The sequence below is a fragment of the Carcharodon carcharias genome, chromosome 16 (genome assembly GCF_017639515.1).
Source record: "Carcharodon carcharias isolate sCarCar2 chromosome 16, sCarCar2.pri, whole genome shotgun sequence".
NCBI classification, from domain to species: Eukaryota; Metazoa; Chordata; class Chondrichthyes; order Lamniformes; family Lamnidae; genus Carcharodon; species Carcharodon carcharias.
The window spans coordinates 58,419,646-58,437,957 of record NC_054482.1 but is presented as its reverse complement, the minus strand read 5'-3'; the positions used below and the strand labels follow the sequence as shown (position 1 = coordinate 58,437,957).

The 18,312-nt window shown below is 43.6% G+C and overlaps 1 protein-coding gene across 3 annotated transcripts in view; it reads left to right on the top strand.

Moving 5' to 3' along the window:
* Positions 1-18,312, top strand: part of wls (Wnt ligand secretion mediator) — a 74,708-nt gene that overhangs the window by 44,756 nt on the left and 11,640 nt on the right. For all 3 annotated transcript variants that reach the window (XM_041208225.1, XM_041208227.1, XM_041208226.1), the window contains exons 7-10: positions 7,452-7,549; positions 8,450-8,513; positions 13,044-13,187; positions 17,711-17,794. In XM_041208225.1, coding sequence (XP_041064159.1) covers positions 7,452-7,549; positions 8,450-8,513; positions 13,044-13,187; positions 17,711-17,794 — 390 coding nt within the window. The remainder of the gene's footprint in view (positions 1-7,451; positions 7,550-8,449; positions 8,514-13,043; positions 13,188-17,710; positions 17,795-18,312) is intronic.

Sequence of the window (18,312 nt, the reverse complement as noted above, 5' to 3'; positions counted from 1 at the left end):
CTTCCTCAAAGAACTCCCATAAGTTGGTTAAACATGATTTTCCTTTCACAAAATCATGTTGACTCATACAAAAACAAAAATGCTGGCAAAACTCAACAGGTCTGATAGCATCTGTGGAGAGAAAGACAGAGTTAATGTTTTGAGTCTGTATGACTCTTCGTCAGAGCTTTTGTTTTTGTTTCAGATTTCCAGCATCTGCAGTATTATGCTTTTATCATGTTGACTGCCTGATTGCCTTGAACTTATCCAAGTGCCCTGCTATATTTTCTACTATTTTCCCTATGCCAGATGTTAAGCTAACTGTCCTGTAGTTTCCTACTTTGTTCCCTCCCTTTTTTGAATAATGGAGCTACATTTGCTATCTTCCAATCTAATGGAACCTTTCCTGAATCGAGGGAGTTTCAGAAAATTAAAACTAATGCACCAACTATCTCACTAGCCAATTTTTTAAGACCCTAGGATGAAGCCCATCAGGGACTGCACACTTGTCAGCCCGTAGCTCTTCTCTGGTGATTAATTTTCAGGAGTTTCTCCCTCCCATTTCCTGAGTTATAGCTGCTTCTGGAATGTTACTTGTATCCTCTATAGGAAGACAATGCAAAATACGTGGTCAATACATCTGCCATTTCCTTGATTTCCATTATCAATTCTCTGGACTCACTTTTTTCTAAAGGACCAACGCTTAGTCTGGTAACTCTTTTCTTTTTAAAATATTTATACAAACTCTTATTATCTGACTTTATATTTCTGGCTAGCGTTCTCTCAGACTAATTTTTCCCGCTTATTAATCTCTTAGCCATCCTTTGCTGTTCCTTGTATTCTTTCCAATCTTCTGGCCTTCCACCTATCTTTGCACAATTATATACTTTTTCTTTAAGTTTGATACTATCTTTAACCTTTCTAGTTAACCACGAATGGTGTGTCCGTCCCTTGGACTTTTTCTTACACGTTGGAATGTATCTATTCTGTGTATTCTGAAGTATCTCCTTAAATGTTGGCCACTGCATCTCTCTTGACCTATCCCTTAACCTAATTTACCAATTCACTTTAGCCAGTTCTGCTTTCATGCCCTCATAATTTCCCTTATTTAAGTTTAAAAAACATAGTGCAAATCTGGGACTATTTTACCCAAAGTACGTTAGCGGGTGAGTAAAACAATGTTTAACCTGCCAGCCGCAATGGCGGGTTTTCATACTGTATCATCCCAAACCTGCCACGTTATTTATGCATTCCTGGGAAACATGCCATTTCCATGGTGGGTGGGCTCTGATTCGCCTGCCACACCATCACCTCATCGCTTCATCACGCCAGGTGCCACGTTTAAAGTACAGCCACAGCCATACTCGATGCTTCCAGCCCAGGACTGCAGCAAAGAAGACATGGCCCTGAAAGGCAAAAAGACTGCAGCCCTTGAGTGTCTTTTGGATGCCGTGGAGGCCCGCCGTGATATCGTCTATCCCTACTCTGGCTACAGGAGGGGCAGCATCATTAGCTTTATGGTTTGGTAGGCATTGGCAGTAGTGGTCAGTGCCAATGCTGCACAGAAGAGGTTGGCAATCCAATGCAGATAGAGGATGAATGATCTCATTTGTGCAGCCAGGGTATGGCAGCCACCTCATCACTCTAAATGCACACATTCAAGCCCATCACACATTCACTGGCATCTCACTCACTGCCAGCTCAAGGGACATTACCACCCATTCTCTCACACAAACCCTCACATGCCCAGCTGGCTTCATCTCCTCTGGAGACAGCATCACCATTTTGGGCCAACTTGCACAAATCAACAAGTAACCCCCATGCACACCCTGGGTTACCCTCCTTCCCCAGTACAGTCCTCGTCCTGCAGCCTCTTCCCGTGCCTGAGGCCACTTCTTCCCCCTTCGCCATGCAAGCCCTTGCCCTGCAACCATTGAAAGGCCACCCACATAGGGTACGGACCTACCCGTGAGCCCCCCTAAAAGTGATGTGCTGTCTGTGAAGCCTGGCGCTAATGACTGCAATTGCTGACTGAAGCAAGGTAGGCAAACTAACCTTGGAGTCCCGAGTGAAGTGCAGCCCACCAGTGCACGTCGCTTATGTGGGTTGTGAATAACAGTGGCATATTTTCCCACCAACGTGAATGGAAAATCCAGGCGGGGGGTCGTGGATGAGTCCAGTGGGCAGGACTAATGATATGCTGATGTTTTACAATGAAGTTCCCGACTTCCAATGGCAGGCCGCATTCCCCGCCGTCGGTGGGCTGAGCAGATGATTGCAAACTGGTTTCACGCCATCGTGAAATCGATCGTGCCGTATTGTCTGCTCACGCCACCCTGACACCGGTGTGCATGGAAAATCCCAGCCGTAGCCTTGGCCGCACTCCTCTCTCTGTCAAAATGAATGTAAAATGCAAGCATATTATGGCTGCTGCTACCTAGAGGCACCTTCACTGAGATCCGTAATTAATCCTATCTCATTGCTCAATACCAGGTCTAGTATAGCCTGCTCTCTGGTTGTGCTGTTCTAAGAAACTAACCAGAAACATTCTATGAACTCCTCAACAAAAACAAAAATACCTGGATAAACTCAGCAGGTCTGACAGAATGATGAAGAGTCATTCGCACTCGAAACATTAACTGTATTCCTCTCCACAGATGCTGTCAGACCTGCTGAGTTTTTCCAGGTGTTTTTGTTTTGGATTTCCAGCATCTGCAGTTTTTTGCTTTTATCTATGAACTCCTCATCTAGGCTACTTTTGCCCATCTGACTTTTCCAGTCTGTGTAGATTAAAATCTCCCACGATTATCACCCTGCCTTTCTGACAAGCTCCCTTTATGCTCCATTCTACCATGTGGTTACTGTTAAGGGGCCTGTACACGACTCTTGCAAGTGACTTCTTGCCTTTACCATTTCTCATCTCTACCCAAACCGTTTCCACATCCTGGTTTCCTGAACTTGGGTCATCCCTCTCTGTTGTGCTAATACCATCATTAACTAATAGAGCCATCCACTTTTTCCTCGCTTCCTGTCCTTCCTAAATGTCCTGTACCCTTTAATATTTGAGCCCCAATCCATGTCCTCCTACAGCCATGTCTTTGTAATGGCTATCAAATCGTACTTGCGTATTTCTATGTGCACACAACCGAAGAGAGCACGAGAAGATGGGAGAGGGGTGCCCTTTTCTCAAGTGTCTCAGAGTTCGAGGAGAGGGCATCTGAGCTCGCAGGAGTAGAGTGGGACCGAGCCATTGATGATGAGACTCTGACTTTGGCATCCACCTAATAAGGATTCATCCTTTAGTGAAAACTTGAGGGTCGAATGTGCCTTCTGCGGAAGGCAGCTGATGATGTCAATCGCACTCTCCTCTTTTACTTTGCCTCCAGGAAGAGACCATGGCCCGAGGAGGAGGACTCCTTATCAGGCCTCAGCCCAGCCCAGCCCAGAGATGAGCCAGTAGGGAGCAGAAGCGGAGAGCTTCACACCTGTAGAGGTGTCACAGTGATCATTTGCACCCTCCAACAGCTCAGGAACACACAATGGGTATTAATGCTAATTTAGGAAGGGCCTCCCAATTTGGCGGTTACTGCTTGGACGTATGTCCTCAGCAGGAAGAGGCAGCTTCAGCTGAGCTTCCTGGCTCTCTTGAGGATTGCTGGGGAAGAGGCATCTGTGAGGCCCGAGTCAGGTGACAAGATTCTGGAATCGGCCTTTCAAACCGTGGAGAGTCAGCAAGAGGCAGGGGAACATCACACAGAGCTGTTGTAAGCCATCAACAGTGGCAAGCAAGTCAGAAGAATGCATCAGCCTGCTCTCTGAAAGGGTGCCCACATGCGCATGGTGGTCTCTGTGGGAAGGATGGTGGACTCCATGGAGAACCAGGTCTAGCAGAAAGCCCAGTTTCTGCCAGAGATGTGTGCAGACCTGACCTCCGTTGTGGTAGCCATGGGTGACTTCCTGCAGTGGCAACATGAGAGGAAAATGGGGCATCTTGACCTCCCTCCAGGTCCTCCCCACTTCCACCCCCAAGGAGTCAGGCCGGGGCCCTTGCGCAGCCGAAGGCAAGGAGGAGCGGCAGCTGGACACCCCTGGGCCGTTCACTCAGGAATATTAGGTTGTCCACTCTCTTCGAATCCCTTGGCTCGTGACCCCTTCAATCTCTTTCTCTGTCACTGCAGAGGGAGCATAGGACAGCCAAAGGAAGCCAGGGCCCTCCAAGCCTTGGCTCTCCAGAGGATGACCGCCGAAGTCATAAAAGGCGACAGGGCAAACAACTCCACAGGCTGACTCCACCCTTGCTATGCATGTCTGGGTGGCACCTAGAAGTGGTAGGCCACAAAAATTCACAAAGTTTTGATCACAAGTTGTTGCACAGGTTAATACAAATATATTCACTTTCACTGCAAAAACTTTTTCACAGTGAGGGGTTGAGGTCTGGGATGCACTGCCTGGAAGTGTGGTGGAGGCAGTTTCAATGGAAGCATTCAAGAAGGCATTAGATGATTATTTAAGTAATCAAAGTGCAGGGTTATGGAGAAAAGGTAGGAGAATGGCAGAGTCGTAATGCTCATTTGGAGACCGGTGCAGACACAATGGGACGAATGTTCTCCTGCACCATAAATGATTCTGTGATAACGTCTACTGTATTCCTTCAGCGTCATTCCTTCAGCGTCATACATAGGCTTCCTTCCCCTCCCCCTAGCAGTTCAGCTGCACGCAGCCAGACTACGAGTGATTCCAAAGGGAGAAGTGTCTGCGGCAGGGTCTTTCAGAGTCTCCAGCAGGCACTCTCCCATGCACTGAGCCTTCATCCATCACACTCATCTCTGATCTGAGCATTTTCAATGCTGCCTATTAGGGTTCTCTTTCAGTTGTCCATCTGAGCTGACCTGCATCTCAGCCTCCATCATCATCTCCTCTGATGTCTGCAAGCTGAGCAAGACCTTTTAAAGGTAAGCCCTGAGTTTTGCACGCCGTGCTGGTCCAGATGGTTTTCCCGCTGGTGTAACAGAGAATTTGGCGTGGGGAGGGGGTGGGGAGGGCAATTCCAGTTGGGCCTTCATTTGCATCCATTTGTGGGATGCAAATCGGTTTCACGCTGGCCTTCAGCGCGATTCCTGATCCATCATGGGCAGCATTGGAAGATTCCGTTGTAATTTGACGCCGACGTGAACCGATTTTTGCACCTCCCGCCGAATTCCTTTCTCCCTACCTGCCTCCATTGATCCTGCCAGCAGGGGCATGGGAGAATTCTGCCCATTATGTCAAGGTTAGTCACCTATTCATTTTGAGCAAAATCGAGAGATGCTTCTCGAGACACCTGGGGTAGGGGGTTGCTTTGAGAATCAGCCTAATTGTACTAGGCAATCCCTAGCTAAGGAGGAGTATCCGAGATCAGCTGCTAATTCCCAGCCTTTCGTGGAAGTAGAAGAACACAGCCTCACATTTGCCAGTCAATTGCTGAAAACAAGTTCTCGTAAAATAATGACGACCAAGCATGAGAGTCTTGGTATGCTTCAGTGCTAAGACAAACTATAAGCAAGCATATGTAGACCACTACCCAGGATTGGAAGCATGATTTATTATTTTTCTTGGTCATGGGATGTTTGAAGTGATGTGAAGCTAATGCATTCTAATTGCTGCTCTATATTTCCTTACTCCCTATAAAATAACAATGGTTTCACTAAAAGCACTTGTCAACCTAGTGAAAGATTGGAGAAGCACATATGAGATTTTGTTTATGCACGTATTCCACTATTATAGGATTAGATATTCGGCTGTATGTACACATTTTACACTCCTGAATGTAAGACATATAAGACACTTGCAGGAGTGACGAATGTATCTGAGTCTAAAAATAAATCTAAAGCAGAACCATAATTTGTAGGCAAGCCCATGGCTTCCTCTCAGATCTCTACATTGTTCCCTGTAGGATTGCTTAGGCGTTACTTCCCTCTCCTCTCCATTTATATTTGGTTAATGATCCTGGATTTGTAAAGTAATTTTCAGAACCCCCCCACTCTCCTGAGAATTCAGTAAAGTAGATGTTTTGTAATATTAACTCAAAAGCAATGACAGAAGTCTGTGAAGGTAACAAGTATACAATTTAGTGGAATGGAACCCTTGTAGGTTTTACTAATTGACTGTAGTATTATCTGTTCAATGGATTCTTAAATATAATTTGGCTTTGAAGTAAATCAACATGTCTCTACAATATATTACTACTATTGTTGTTGTAGTAGAAGAATGAGAACTTTACCAATAATAAAATTGACAGCATCCTCCTTTTCCACTGAATAGTTTTCTTTTTCTGTTTTTTCTTTTTGTGCCTTGTCTCAGAAATGGCTAAGTGAATGTCACCACTAGGCAGGATACTTTAGATTCATATTTCACAATTTTACTCTGCAAAACTGTCCTTCAATTTGGCACTTAAATTGCCAATATTGAAGAGCACAGATGCTTGAATTGGGACTAATCTGAGGTTAGGACTGAAGTGCATGATTGGACTAAAGAGAGAGCTTCACTCTGCATTTTAACTATGCTACATCTGATCTTGAAATGTTTGCATGCACTGAGTGTCTATAATAGAAGTGTCCCATTTCCAGCATTAACAAACATCCCTTGCCTTCAGCAAAAAATAGAGTTTTTAAATAACCTAAGGGAAAGCAAGTAAATTGTGTATCAGACTGGTTACTACTGCAAGATTCATGCTCTGCCTACTTCAGTAATGGATCCTGCTGACATAGTGACCTAGAATCAAATGGTTTGGCCTTGCATTTCAAAAGATGATTGTTTCAGTGTGGTTTCCTATTGTAACAAAACTGAGAATATTCCAGTCTGTTCTGATCTATACAAGTTTCTGTGCTTATAAGAGCAATTTCTTAGTTTTCATCCTACCCTTCAATATCCAGTGGCCCACAGTACCACTAGACAAAATAAGACAAAGTAGTCTTGTGTTGCGGTAGCTAATTTCAGATGTAATGACAATAGGGAAGGATTATGGGACTGGAGATGGACTGACTACAAATGAATTTTCTCCCCTTTTGAAAGGACTCAACTCGTGTTACCTTTCTCTCCGCACAGCCCTCTGGTACTTCACCTGAGTGGTTATTTTCAGGACTGAGCCTTGACTGCAAGCGTTAACAGGCTATTTGTCAATGAAAGCACTGATACATGTTTGCATAATGTTCCAAGAAGGTTCCTGGGAATGGAACAATCAGAGTTGCTGACTGACTAACTTTTTTAATCTCTCTAACCCTAGGCTTCCTGAGATTAATTGGAATACCAGTTGTTGTTGTCCCAGCAGAGTTTGGATAACTCTGGGAATTAAGCCTGGGATCTGTTAGCCTATGTGACTCAGTGCTGCACTGGGCATTGGGTTACTGTTTGAAAACCTCAGGTTTTTCTTTTTCACTAGTAGGGTTAATTTCTTGTCTATGAATAATATCAATGCATTGTGTTTCTGTCTCTAGGACCAGAATGAGCGGAATCGACTGTCTGTTTACATGAAGCAGATTGTGCCGATTGGTTTTGGTTCCTTTTGCCTCTTCATTTTCGATCTTTGTGAAAGGTAAATGCTTGTTATCCATTTCAGTGAGAGGTTCAGGTTAATCCAGCCACTGACACCAATTCTTTAACCTCTCTCCTGCAGAAAGGTCCACTTTGAACATGTATATGTTTTGCTTGGACAGAGTTGATAGAATGAAGTGCCTTGTGCTGCTGTTGTGTCGTTCATCATTCCATAAATTGCAAACTTTCTAAATTGGATTAATTAAGCAGTTATTAATGAGTCAGGTCTTCTCACACTCCACTTTGGCACATTACGAGAGATTCTGTGACCTGTCTCACTTTCCAGTGCATTTCGATCACCAGTGGCAACTGGGAAACTGCTGGAAATACACAGGATTACACGTAGCACTTGTTTGAAAGGTCACCAATGTTTGCTGTACACCAACATTCCCTGGTTTTGGAGAAGATCTGTACAGCCCAACAATGTGAAAATAGCCAGAAAACATGATTGATGAGCATTCAGTAGCATGGAAACCCATCTCCGATCTATTGGTTCCCTTGTATTTGAGCACTGTTACTTGCTTGCAGCACGGAGAAACCTACAGCCAAGATGGGTTGCTATGTAATTGGAGACCTAGCCCAGTCTTCGTTACACCTTGCCACTGGGCTGTCTGCTGACTGTTTATTTTTGTTGTGGTATAAATATAGTGTCAGTGATTTGCTGAAGAGCAGCATTGGCATAGGTTGCGATTCAAATTTCTCTCAACTGGGGAGTGGTGGAGCAAAAGCATCTGAGAGAAGAAAAAATGTATAATCCAAGCTCATATTAAAACCATTTATTGCGAAGGATGCCTACAGGATGCTATCTATTTTTAAAAATTAAGTACTCATGTCATGTTTTGAGTGCAATCTTTATTTTTTCCTTACAAGCTTGTCCTGAATATTTTGAATCCTCTTACAGGGGTGTACAACTGACCAACCCATTCTACAGTATTTGGGCCACTGATGTTGGCACGGAGTTGGCTGTATCCTTTTTATTATGGATTTCTCTACAATTCTATCTCTGCCATGCTTGACAAGAAATTGAAGTAATTTAGAATAATAGTGAAGTGTGTGTCGAAGAGTAGGCCAGACTGCTGCCTCAGCAGATAAGTGCATTGCCCAGAAAGGTACCAAGTTTAATTTCTCTCAGTATTAAATAGCTAATTTCACATGGGGTAATGAATGCTGGTGCAAATTAGGGGAATAAGATCATCCATTACTGATTGGATCTGTGATCAGTTTGGAAGGCTTGTACAGGCCAGTAATGGAACTCCACATTTCTGGCCTGTGCAGTGTGGCTCATCACTGAGTCTAAAACTAGTAATGGTGATGGTCTCTGCCAGCATTGATATTTGTTTATGATGCAGCTGCCTCTGGAGATGAGGTGAAAAGCACTTCAGGTTGATCTCAAAATAGTCTCAGAAAATAGCAGGGACACTTGTTTATTTCACAATGCTGAGCTAATTGCACAATTAGAGTTCACCTCCTCACTTCTAAAGCCACTGAGCTGGAGTGTGAGATGTATGCATTTGCTATTAAAACATTTGGAAGCGTATGATTTTTCTGCCTCATGTGTGCAGTAGAGATAAGCTACTGTGATTAATTTCAGTTCCTTTGAACACAGACAATATTCTCAGTGAATCATGCTGGGAGGTTTCGAAAGAAGAGTCAATTTCAGCTCGGCCCCAAAGCAATTAATTGCAATATTTCATTTGCTGCAGCACTTTCACCAATGTATTTTGATTGTTAGAAGAAAATTTTTCCAGTCAGGAGCCAATCCCCCTGAGGAGGACTTTGCCTCAGGGAGATGAGCGTGCTCTTTGTGCGCATTCGCGAAAGAGCGCAATCTCGGCTCAGGAATCCCCCCCTGCTCACACAGGGAGCGTACCGGGTGGGCCTTAATTGGCCTGCCCACGTAAAATGGTGGATCGGAGGTATGCCTCCATGCGCCCGCTCCTGAACTCCACCCCCACCCCAACAGGGGGATAATTCTGCCCCAAGGATTATTTAACAACCAAAATATGTATTTAGCCAACATTTTTAAGGTAATAAAGCATCCCAAGGTACCTTTTATTGGATGTTTAAAAAGTGGAATTTGACATTGAATCACATAAGGTTGTTTAACCTCAGATCACCTTGAAGCCTTGTTGAAGATGTAGGTTTGAAGGAGCAACTTTAAAGGAGGAGAGAGAGAGATGAAAAGGGAGGAAATTCCAGAGCCTGGGGCCCTGGTGGCTGAAGGCACAGTCACCAATCAAGGAGCGACTAAAATCGGGGATTTTAAGAAGCCAGAATTGGAGAAGTGCAAATACCTGGGCAGGTTGTGGGTTGGCGGCGAATAGAGACAAGGAAGGATGAGGCCATGGAGGAAATTGAGAACGAGAGGAGAGTTTTAAAATTAAGATGTTGCTTCACCAGGAGCCTATATAGGTTAGTGAGCACAGGGGTGATGGGTGAACAGGACTTGGCGCAAGTAAGAAGGTGGATAGCCAAATTTTTGGATGACCTGAGGTTTGAGCAGAGTGAATTGTTGGAGGCTGGCCAAGAATGTGTTGAAATAGTGAGGTCTACAGGTTAAAAAAAGGCATGGGTGGGGATTTCGACAGATGAATTCAGGGAGGGGCAGATTTGGAAAATGTTATGGAGATAGAAGTAGGTGGTCTTAGTGATGGCCCAGATACGTGCCAGAAACTCATCTTGGGGGCAAATATGATACCAAGGTTGCGAGCAGTCTGATTCATCCTTGGAGAGCTAGCAGGGAAAGGGCTGAAGTCAGTGGCCAAAGAATGGAGTTTGTGGCAGGTTTGTGCTAAATTAGCTGTACCCTACTACAAAATTAGCTTAAATGGGTTATTGAGGGAAAGATCAGCTAGATTTCAACAACTGTAACTACTGTTGGGACTTGGGTATCTGTGTGTCCCTGTTAGGACAGGATTGGGCTTGGCAATAATACTCCATTTTACAGAAATCACATTTCCTGCTGACAGTCATGAGGAAAGGTTGCTTGACGATGCCAAAGAGGTGCTCATTTGAAGTTAAAACCACAGCAGCCGGCGCCTTCACAAGAAAGGGAAACATTGGGGTGGGTAGAGGCATGTACCAGACTGCAAAATGTTTTAACATAGTCAAGATAAAAAAAAATCATCTGCAGTACACCCTATGGGGTTAAACATGTCTAGACTGCTGAAATCTAATTCCAAATGCTTGGTAAATATTTCAATTGGGCGTTACACTGTAATTTGTCTTTAGCCTGTGCAAACTCCTGGTGCCTTTGTTTCCTTATTGATTCATCTGCAGTGACTGGTCTGCAAGAAAATGATTTTTTAAGATCAAATTGCTTTTTAAAAGTTTTTTTTTTACTGCCTCCTGCAATATTTCACTCATTGTCTGATTCTAGTGCAGGGATCACCACCCTTTAGTAAACCTCTGAAGAATGTTGTTCCTGGTTTTGTGGAGAGCCTGCTGGTTTGGAATAGTGCCAGCTCTGGGAGCTGCCTCTGTACATTCCTCCTCCTCCTCCTCCCTCCTGCAAGTCTGACCTTATTTCCCTTACAGCACAGAGTAGGAACAAAAACAATGGGCTTGTTACCATAACTGTCACTGTATAATGACTAAAAAGAGTTGCAAAAACAAATGGAGGATTCACTAAACTAATCTAATAAAATATGTTCTAGGGAGTTAAAGATGGGTGGGTGAATAGATTCTCGAGCTTCAGCTCCCTGATACCTCATTTGGTCAAAGCTGTATATGTAGCTGAACTGTGTAGATCAGAAGATTTTGGGGTTTAATTCCTGTTTGTACTGAGTTTGCTGACATAAGCTAACTGAGCGAACTCGATGCTCCTGGGCTAGGGTTGGGAAAATCCAGCTGTGGTTTCTGCTCTTAATTGGTACCCAGTAACCTCTTTTTGGAAAGTATGCCTTTCTGGACATCATATGAAAATTGGACCACGTTCTTTTGTGGTGAACTCCACAGTTGAACTACCTATTGCAAGAGGGAGAAGGGGGAGGAATATACAGAGACAGCTCCCAGTGCTGCCACTTTCCAAATCAGCAGATTCTCCACAAAACCAGGAACAACATTCTTCAGAGGTTTGCAAAGGGTGGTGATCCTTGCACTAGAATCAGACAATGAGTGAAATGTTGCAGGAGGCAGTAAAAAAAAATTTTAAAAAGCAATTTGATCTATAATACTTTCCTGATTAATAGGAAGTTTAGCATTGTACTGGAGGGGTATCCAGCACCCATGGTGCCATACCTCACCTCTTGACGAAATGAGGAGAAATATTAGCAGGAAATACATTTACACAATCTATTTAGTTTAGCTTTAAAAAAAGTTTTTTTAACAAACGTTCCAACATCCTGTAGAATGTGTTTTGTTGAATTTCTTTTCTAGTGCCACCATTCAAGCAGCTTGCAGTTTAATGACTCAGATGTTAAAGTGTAATACATGGACTGGAATGGACCATACAGAAGAGGAAGTTAGTCTTCAGTCTGTATTCAGTAACTAAATCTGAACCAGGACAGCATTTGAGATTAGGGAGAATGATACAATTTGCTTCTGTATCCTCAGGCTAGGAAGGAAGTACTTGTCCCTCATCCACCCCCATGCACAGATTTATATAGACAATATAGAAAACACAAACAAAAATGGAAAATGCTAGAAATGACAAGTTTGTCAGCATGCAAAGAGAAAAAGATAAGTCACTATGCCATGTAGTGGTTATGGCAGGGAATTTGTGCAGTTGCTTACCAGGTTCAACACTAGAATTTGAATCCAACACAAATGCCATGGACTTTGCTGCAAAGAAGCAAGTCCCTTGCATTAGTTCTATGACCCATGCCTAATGAGAATGTGCTCCCATTTATCCTTTTATAGTGTATGGAGCTGCTGTGTATTTCTGGCATTTTCTGTTATTCATTTTGATATCCAACATTTGCAATTTTTTTCTTATCCATCAATACATTACTAATAGATACAGTATAATCACTGTGGCAATTACTTTATTAAAATACACCAAAATTTTCTTGCATGTGAAAGATAACAAGTGGCACTAGATGCTCAATGGCTGAGTTACCAAATCATTGCCCAGCATGGTCTGACCCATGCAGACTAGAAGATACAATACTGTGTTTAGCTGATCTCCATTAAGGTGGGAAGGGACTAGGGTGAGATCTACTTGGTCTCAGCTCCAGGGTAAAGATTAGTCATGGTTTCCATTTTGATTCACCATTCAATGAGAAAATGGCTTGGGTGATGACGGTATGTGGTGCTGATGCTGTCATGTGTGGTGAGCTGCCAGTACTTGAGATTATGTCCCAGTGTGAATCACCATACGTTTTGGCTGGTTTTTATGCCCTTTCTACTATTTAATTTATGGATCCAATATGCCTTTTTAATTGCAGACATTTGGCAGGATTAATGTATTTTCAGTTGTGGAAGACAATCTCTTCCAAGAGCAATTTTAAACCATTAAATCCAATCAGTGTTTACCTTGACAACTGTACATCTAGATGGCCTTCATCATAGTTGCAGGTATCTGCGCCTGTCTGTATTTCTTTTTTTTGTGCTTCATGGTGTTCCAGGTCTTCCGAAATATAAGCGGCAAACGATGTTCACTCCCAGCTATGTCCAAAGCAAGGAGACTGCACTACGAGGTACAAATGTGAAGGCACACTAAATGCAATGTAGAATTTTACAATGCGAGGAGGTGATGGTGGTATTGTTGCTGCACTAATAATCCAGAGACTCGGGGTAATGCTCTTGGGACCCGGGTTCAAATCCCACCATGGCAGATGGTGGAATTTGAATTCCATAAAAATCTGGAATTTAAAAGTCTAATGATAACCATGATACCATTGTTGAATGTCATAAAAACCCATCTGGTTCACTAATGTCTGTTAGGGAAGGAAATCTGCTGTCCTTACCTGCTCTGGCCTACATGTGACTCCAGATCCACAGCAATGTGATTGACTCTTAAATGCCCTCTGAAATGACCTAGCAAACCACTCAGTTGTACAGTAGTCTCAAAAAAGGAATGAAACCAGATGGACCCCCCGGCATCGACCTAGGCACTGGAAACGACAATGGCAAACTCAGCTCTGTCGACCCTGCAAAGTCCACCTTACAACAATCTAGAAGGACAAGGGCAGCAAACGCATGGGAACATCACTATCTGGAAGTTCCCCTCCAAGCCACACACCATCCTGACTTGGAAATATATCGCTGTTCCTTCACTGTCACTGGGTCAAAATCTTAGAAGTCCCTTCCTAACAGCTGTGTGGGCGTACCTACACTGAGAAATGTTCAGAAGTATGAAGGGCTTTGATAAGTAAATTCTCAGAAAACCTATTTTCATTAGTCAGTAAGATAAACGCAAAATACTGCAGATACTGGAAATCTGAAACAAAAACAAAAATAGTTGGAAGTACTCAGCAGGTTTGACAGCATCTGTGGAGAGAAAGACCAAATTAACATTTCGAATTCTTATGACTCTTCTTCAGAACAAAAGAGAAATAGAAATTTGGTGAAATATAAGCTGTTTAAGGGGGTTGGACAGGTGAAGCTGGATAGAGGGCGAGTGATAGGCAGACGCAAAGGAGAGATTGCCAAAGATGTCGTAAACAAAAGGTCAAAGGGGTGTTGATGGTGGTGATATTATCAAAAGGATGTGTTAATGGTGCCATTAAGAGTAGAAAGCAGGATGAGCAAGTGAAAGATGGCCCTGGTGGGGGTGGGGTGGAGGGAGGGGATCGAAATAGGGTAAAAGGTGGAGATAAAACAATGGATGGAAATAAATTTTTGAAATAATAGAAATAGGTGGGAAGAGAAAAAATGTATAATAATTATTAGAAAAAAGGGGATCAAAAAGGGGGTGAGGATGGAGGAGAGAGTTCGTGATCTGAAGTTGTTCAACTCAATGTTAAGTCCGGCAGGCTGTAAAGTGCCTAATCAGAAGATGAGGTGCTGTTCCTCCAGTTTGCGTTGAGCTTCACTGGAACAATGCAGCAAGCCAAGGATGGACATGTGGGCATGAGAGCAGGGTGGAGTGTTGAAATGGCAAGCGGCAGGAAGCTCTGGGTAATGCTTCCGGACAGACCGAAAGTGTTCCGCAAAGCGATCACCCAGTCTGCGTTTGGTCTCCCCAATGTAGAAGAGACCACATTGGTAGCAGCGAATGCAGTAGACTAAATTGAGGGAAATGCAAGTGAAATGCTGCTTCACTTGAAAGGAGTGTTTGGACCATTGGATGATGAGGAGGGGGGATGTGAAGGGGCAGGTGTTGCACCTTCTGCGGTTGCATGGGAAGGTGCCGTGGTAGGGGGTTGAGGTGTAGGAGGTGATGGAGAAGTGGAGCAGGGTGTCTCGGAGGGAACGACCCCTACGGAATGCCGACGGGGATGAAGGGAAACATTAACTCTGTCTTCCTCTCCACGGATGCTGTTAGACCTGCTGAGTTTTTCCAGCAGTTTTTGTTTTTGTTTCATTAGTCAGTTAGTGGAGATTCAGACTGCTGTTTTCCATTAAAAACCCACAGCACTGTTAACATGTGCAATGCACGAATACATACTCCATTCGTGACAGTATTTTAAAGACATTTGGATAAACATTTGAAAAAGTAAAACTTAAAAGGGTGTGGGCAGAGTGATTAAGGGCTGTTTCATAGTTCATGCAAACATAATGGGCCAATCTCGTTCTGTGCTGTAATTTTTTTTTATTCATTCATGTGATGTGGGCTTTGCTGGCTGGGCCAGCATTTATTGCCCATCCCTATTTGCCCTTGAGAAGGTGGTGGTGAGCTGCCTTCTTGAACCGCTGCAGTCCATGTGGTGTAGGTACACCCACAGTGCTGTTAGGGAGAGAGTTCCAGGATTTTGACCCAGCAACAGTGAAGGTGATATATTTCCCAAGTCAGAATGGTATGTGGCTTGGAGGGGAACTTCCAGGTGGTGGTGTTCCCATGCGTCTGCTGCCCTTGTCTTTTTAGATGGTAGTGGTTGTGGGTTTGGAAGGTGCTGTCGAAGGAGCCTTGGTAAGTTCCTGCAGTGCATCTTGTAGATGGTACACTCTACTGCTACTGTGCGTTGGTGGTGGACGAAGTGAATGTTTGGATTGGTGAATGAGGGCAACATTCATAAATGTACATGTACAATTATACATTTGCCATTTTCAGCCCTCTACACAATCATTGGATCTGAATGAGCTCACTTTGCATTTTAAAAGAAGCAGAAGCATTCTGAAAAACCTGATGGGTTGAAAGGAGCCCAACAAATGTTGGAAGATTAGAGTCAAATGGGAAGGCGGAAGGAGATGATAATTGTGGGGTTGGGGGGAGATGAGAAGTGGTGCAGGGGGGCAGCAAGAGATCTCAGTGGGGAGGGAAGCAAGACCAGAGAGAATTCACTCATGATGACACTGATTTTTTTTTTTTACAGCAGCACCTAGCTTGCAGGTGAGGACAGATTAAAGATAAACATTTATATATATTCATTTTGAGCAGTGTTACAATGTGCTGTTCAAAATTCCATTCCATTGACTACCTTCCAAAACGCTTGTGCCCCAGAGATATAGATATGGAAGGAAAAATGAACAACTGATTTCCTCCATCCGTTGTACTGACACAGCCATGGGTGAAATTGAAAAAGATCTAGGAACCAGTGCTTAAAAAGTCCAATCAATGCAGAACAACCATCCACAAAGTCAATAGAAGACTTTTAAAGGCAAACGGAACAAATCAGGAGATGATGCTGAAATGGTACAGTGATTTAGTCAGGCCATACATTAGTTATTCTGGTCATGAGGAAGATTGAAGGCCATACAGAGCTGAGCCACAAGGATGAACCCCAACAACTGGTATAACAGCTTTAATGTAGAAAAGATGTCCCAAAGTGCCTTGTAGATATGTTTTCAGAAAATGGTGTCAAGCCAAATAAGGAGGTAGCAGGAACAATGATCAAAGAAGTGTTTTTTTAAAGAGTGCCTTAAAGGAGGAAAGGGAAGGATGGAGATGGGGGTCTTTAAGGAGTTAATTCTAGACCACTGGCCCTCAATAGTTGGAGGTTACTAATGGTGATGTGAAGGGAGGTGGAAATGCACAACAGCCTAGAATCTGATGAATTGGGAGGTGGGTGTTTTACAGCTGCAGGAGGTAAATGTAAGCAAGGGAAAAGCTGTGAAAGGATTTGAATACCAAGTTGGTCACCAAAGACTGGTGTGATGAGCAAGCAGTGTTTTGTGTCGGATTGGGTACGGACTGGATAGTTTTGGACGAGGTGAAATTTGTGGAGATTAGAGGATGGGAAGAGGGTTTTAGTTGAAACTTGATGACAAAAGCATGGGCTTCAGTCACAGATCAGCTGAGGCTGGCAGGCGGTATTTCAGAAGTACAGGTTGTCTTTGAGGAGGGTGTGGGTTTGAAAGCTTGAGTCAAGGTTTCAATTACCAAGATTACTCTGAACAAGGGAAGGGGAAGGAACTAGTGGCAGGAGTATGGAATTTGTGATGGGGGTGAAGACTATAGCTATGGTTTTCCTGTTGTTTAGTAGGAGGAAATGGGCTTATCCAAGAATGGAATTGGACAAGCAGTGAATGAGTTGAGAGAGGTGGTAGAGAAATAGATGTGAGTATCAAGAGCATACATGTAGAAGCTGGCTCCATGTCTGTGGATGATGTTGCTAAGACAAGGAGGTGGATCTAGAATGGATCATTGCATGACTGGAGATGACTGCAGGGGTGGAAAGAGAAGCTATTTCTGGAAATGCTTTGGATATATTAGACTAAAACCAAACGGAGAGCCCCACTGAACTGAATATTGGAGGAGGATGCTGTGGTTAACTCTGAAGGCTGGAGAGAGGACAGGAAGGAAAAATGCACCAAGGTCATAGTTACAAAGAACTAATTTGTGACTTTGATTAGGGCTGATAGCGCTGTGGGAAGAGTAGAAACCTGATTGAAGAGTTCAAACAGGAAGTTGCAAAAACAATGTGCATGGATTTGAGAAATAATACACAAGGACTTTGGAGAGGAAAGCAAGGTTGGAAGTGGGCTGAGGGTGGGTTTTTTGAGAGAGTAGGGGATGATGACTGCAGTTTTGAAACAGAGAAAATTATTGGAGGAGAGAGAACCGTTTTAAAAATATCAGATAGCATTTGATGACTAGAAATTTTTGACTTTTTTTCAGGGGCTGATCTTTCGGTTCAAGTTCCTGATGCTCGTCACACTGACATGTGCTGCCATGACTATTGTATTCTTCATTATAAGTCAGGTAAACGACCTAGGCCAATTTTTCACATACTCTGAATTCTAACGCTGTTTGAATGTTGAGCAGTGGGCATTTGGACCAACTGGAGGAAACCAGGTGGGGCAGCTGTTAAAGAGGAATGGGAAGCTCACTGTTTATACATCAGTTCTGACTGACTGCAATACTAAATCACGGATAGCAAGGGCACCCACCCCAAGTTGATGTGGTACTCCTTTCAATGTGCAGTTTGGGCTCTGATTACCTTATGAGGGCCTGATCTTCAATTTTAACCTGAGGCCTAATCGGCTTTTCCACCAGGCCAAAGCTGCCTGAAGCCAGATTGGTCAAAAGAGGCCCAGGCAGCTAAGCTTAAAATATATATATTTTTAAAAAGTGAGCTCCCCTTGCCCTTTTCCCGCTTCCCTGGTTGTATCTGGTGGCCTTCTCCACCACCACCCTCCACCCCACTCAAACTTCCTGGGAGAAAAGAGTGGGTTTGAGTTGTTTTCTTCTGGGGTCTGTTCATCAGCTTTTGCCAATTT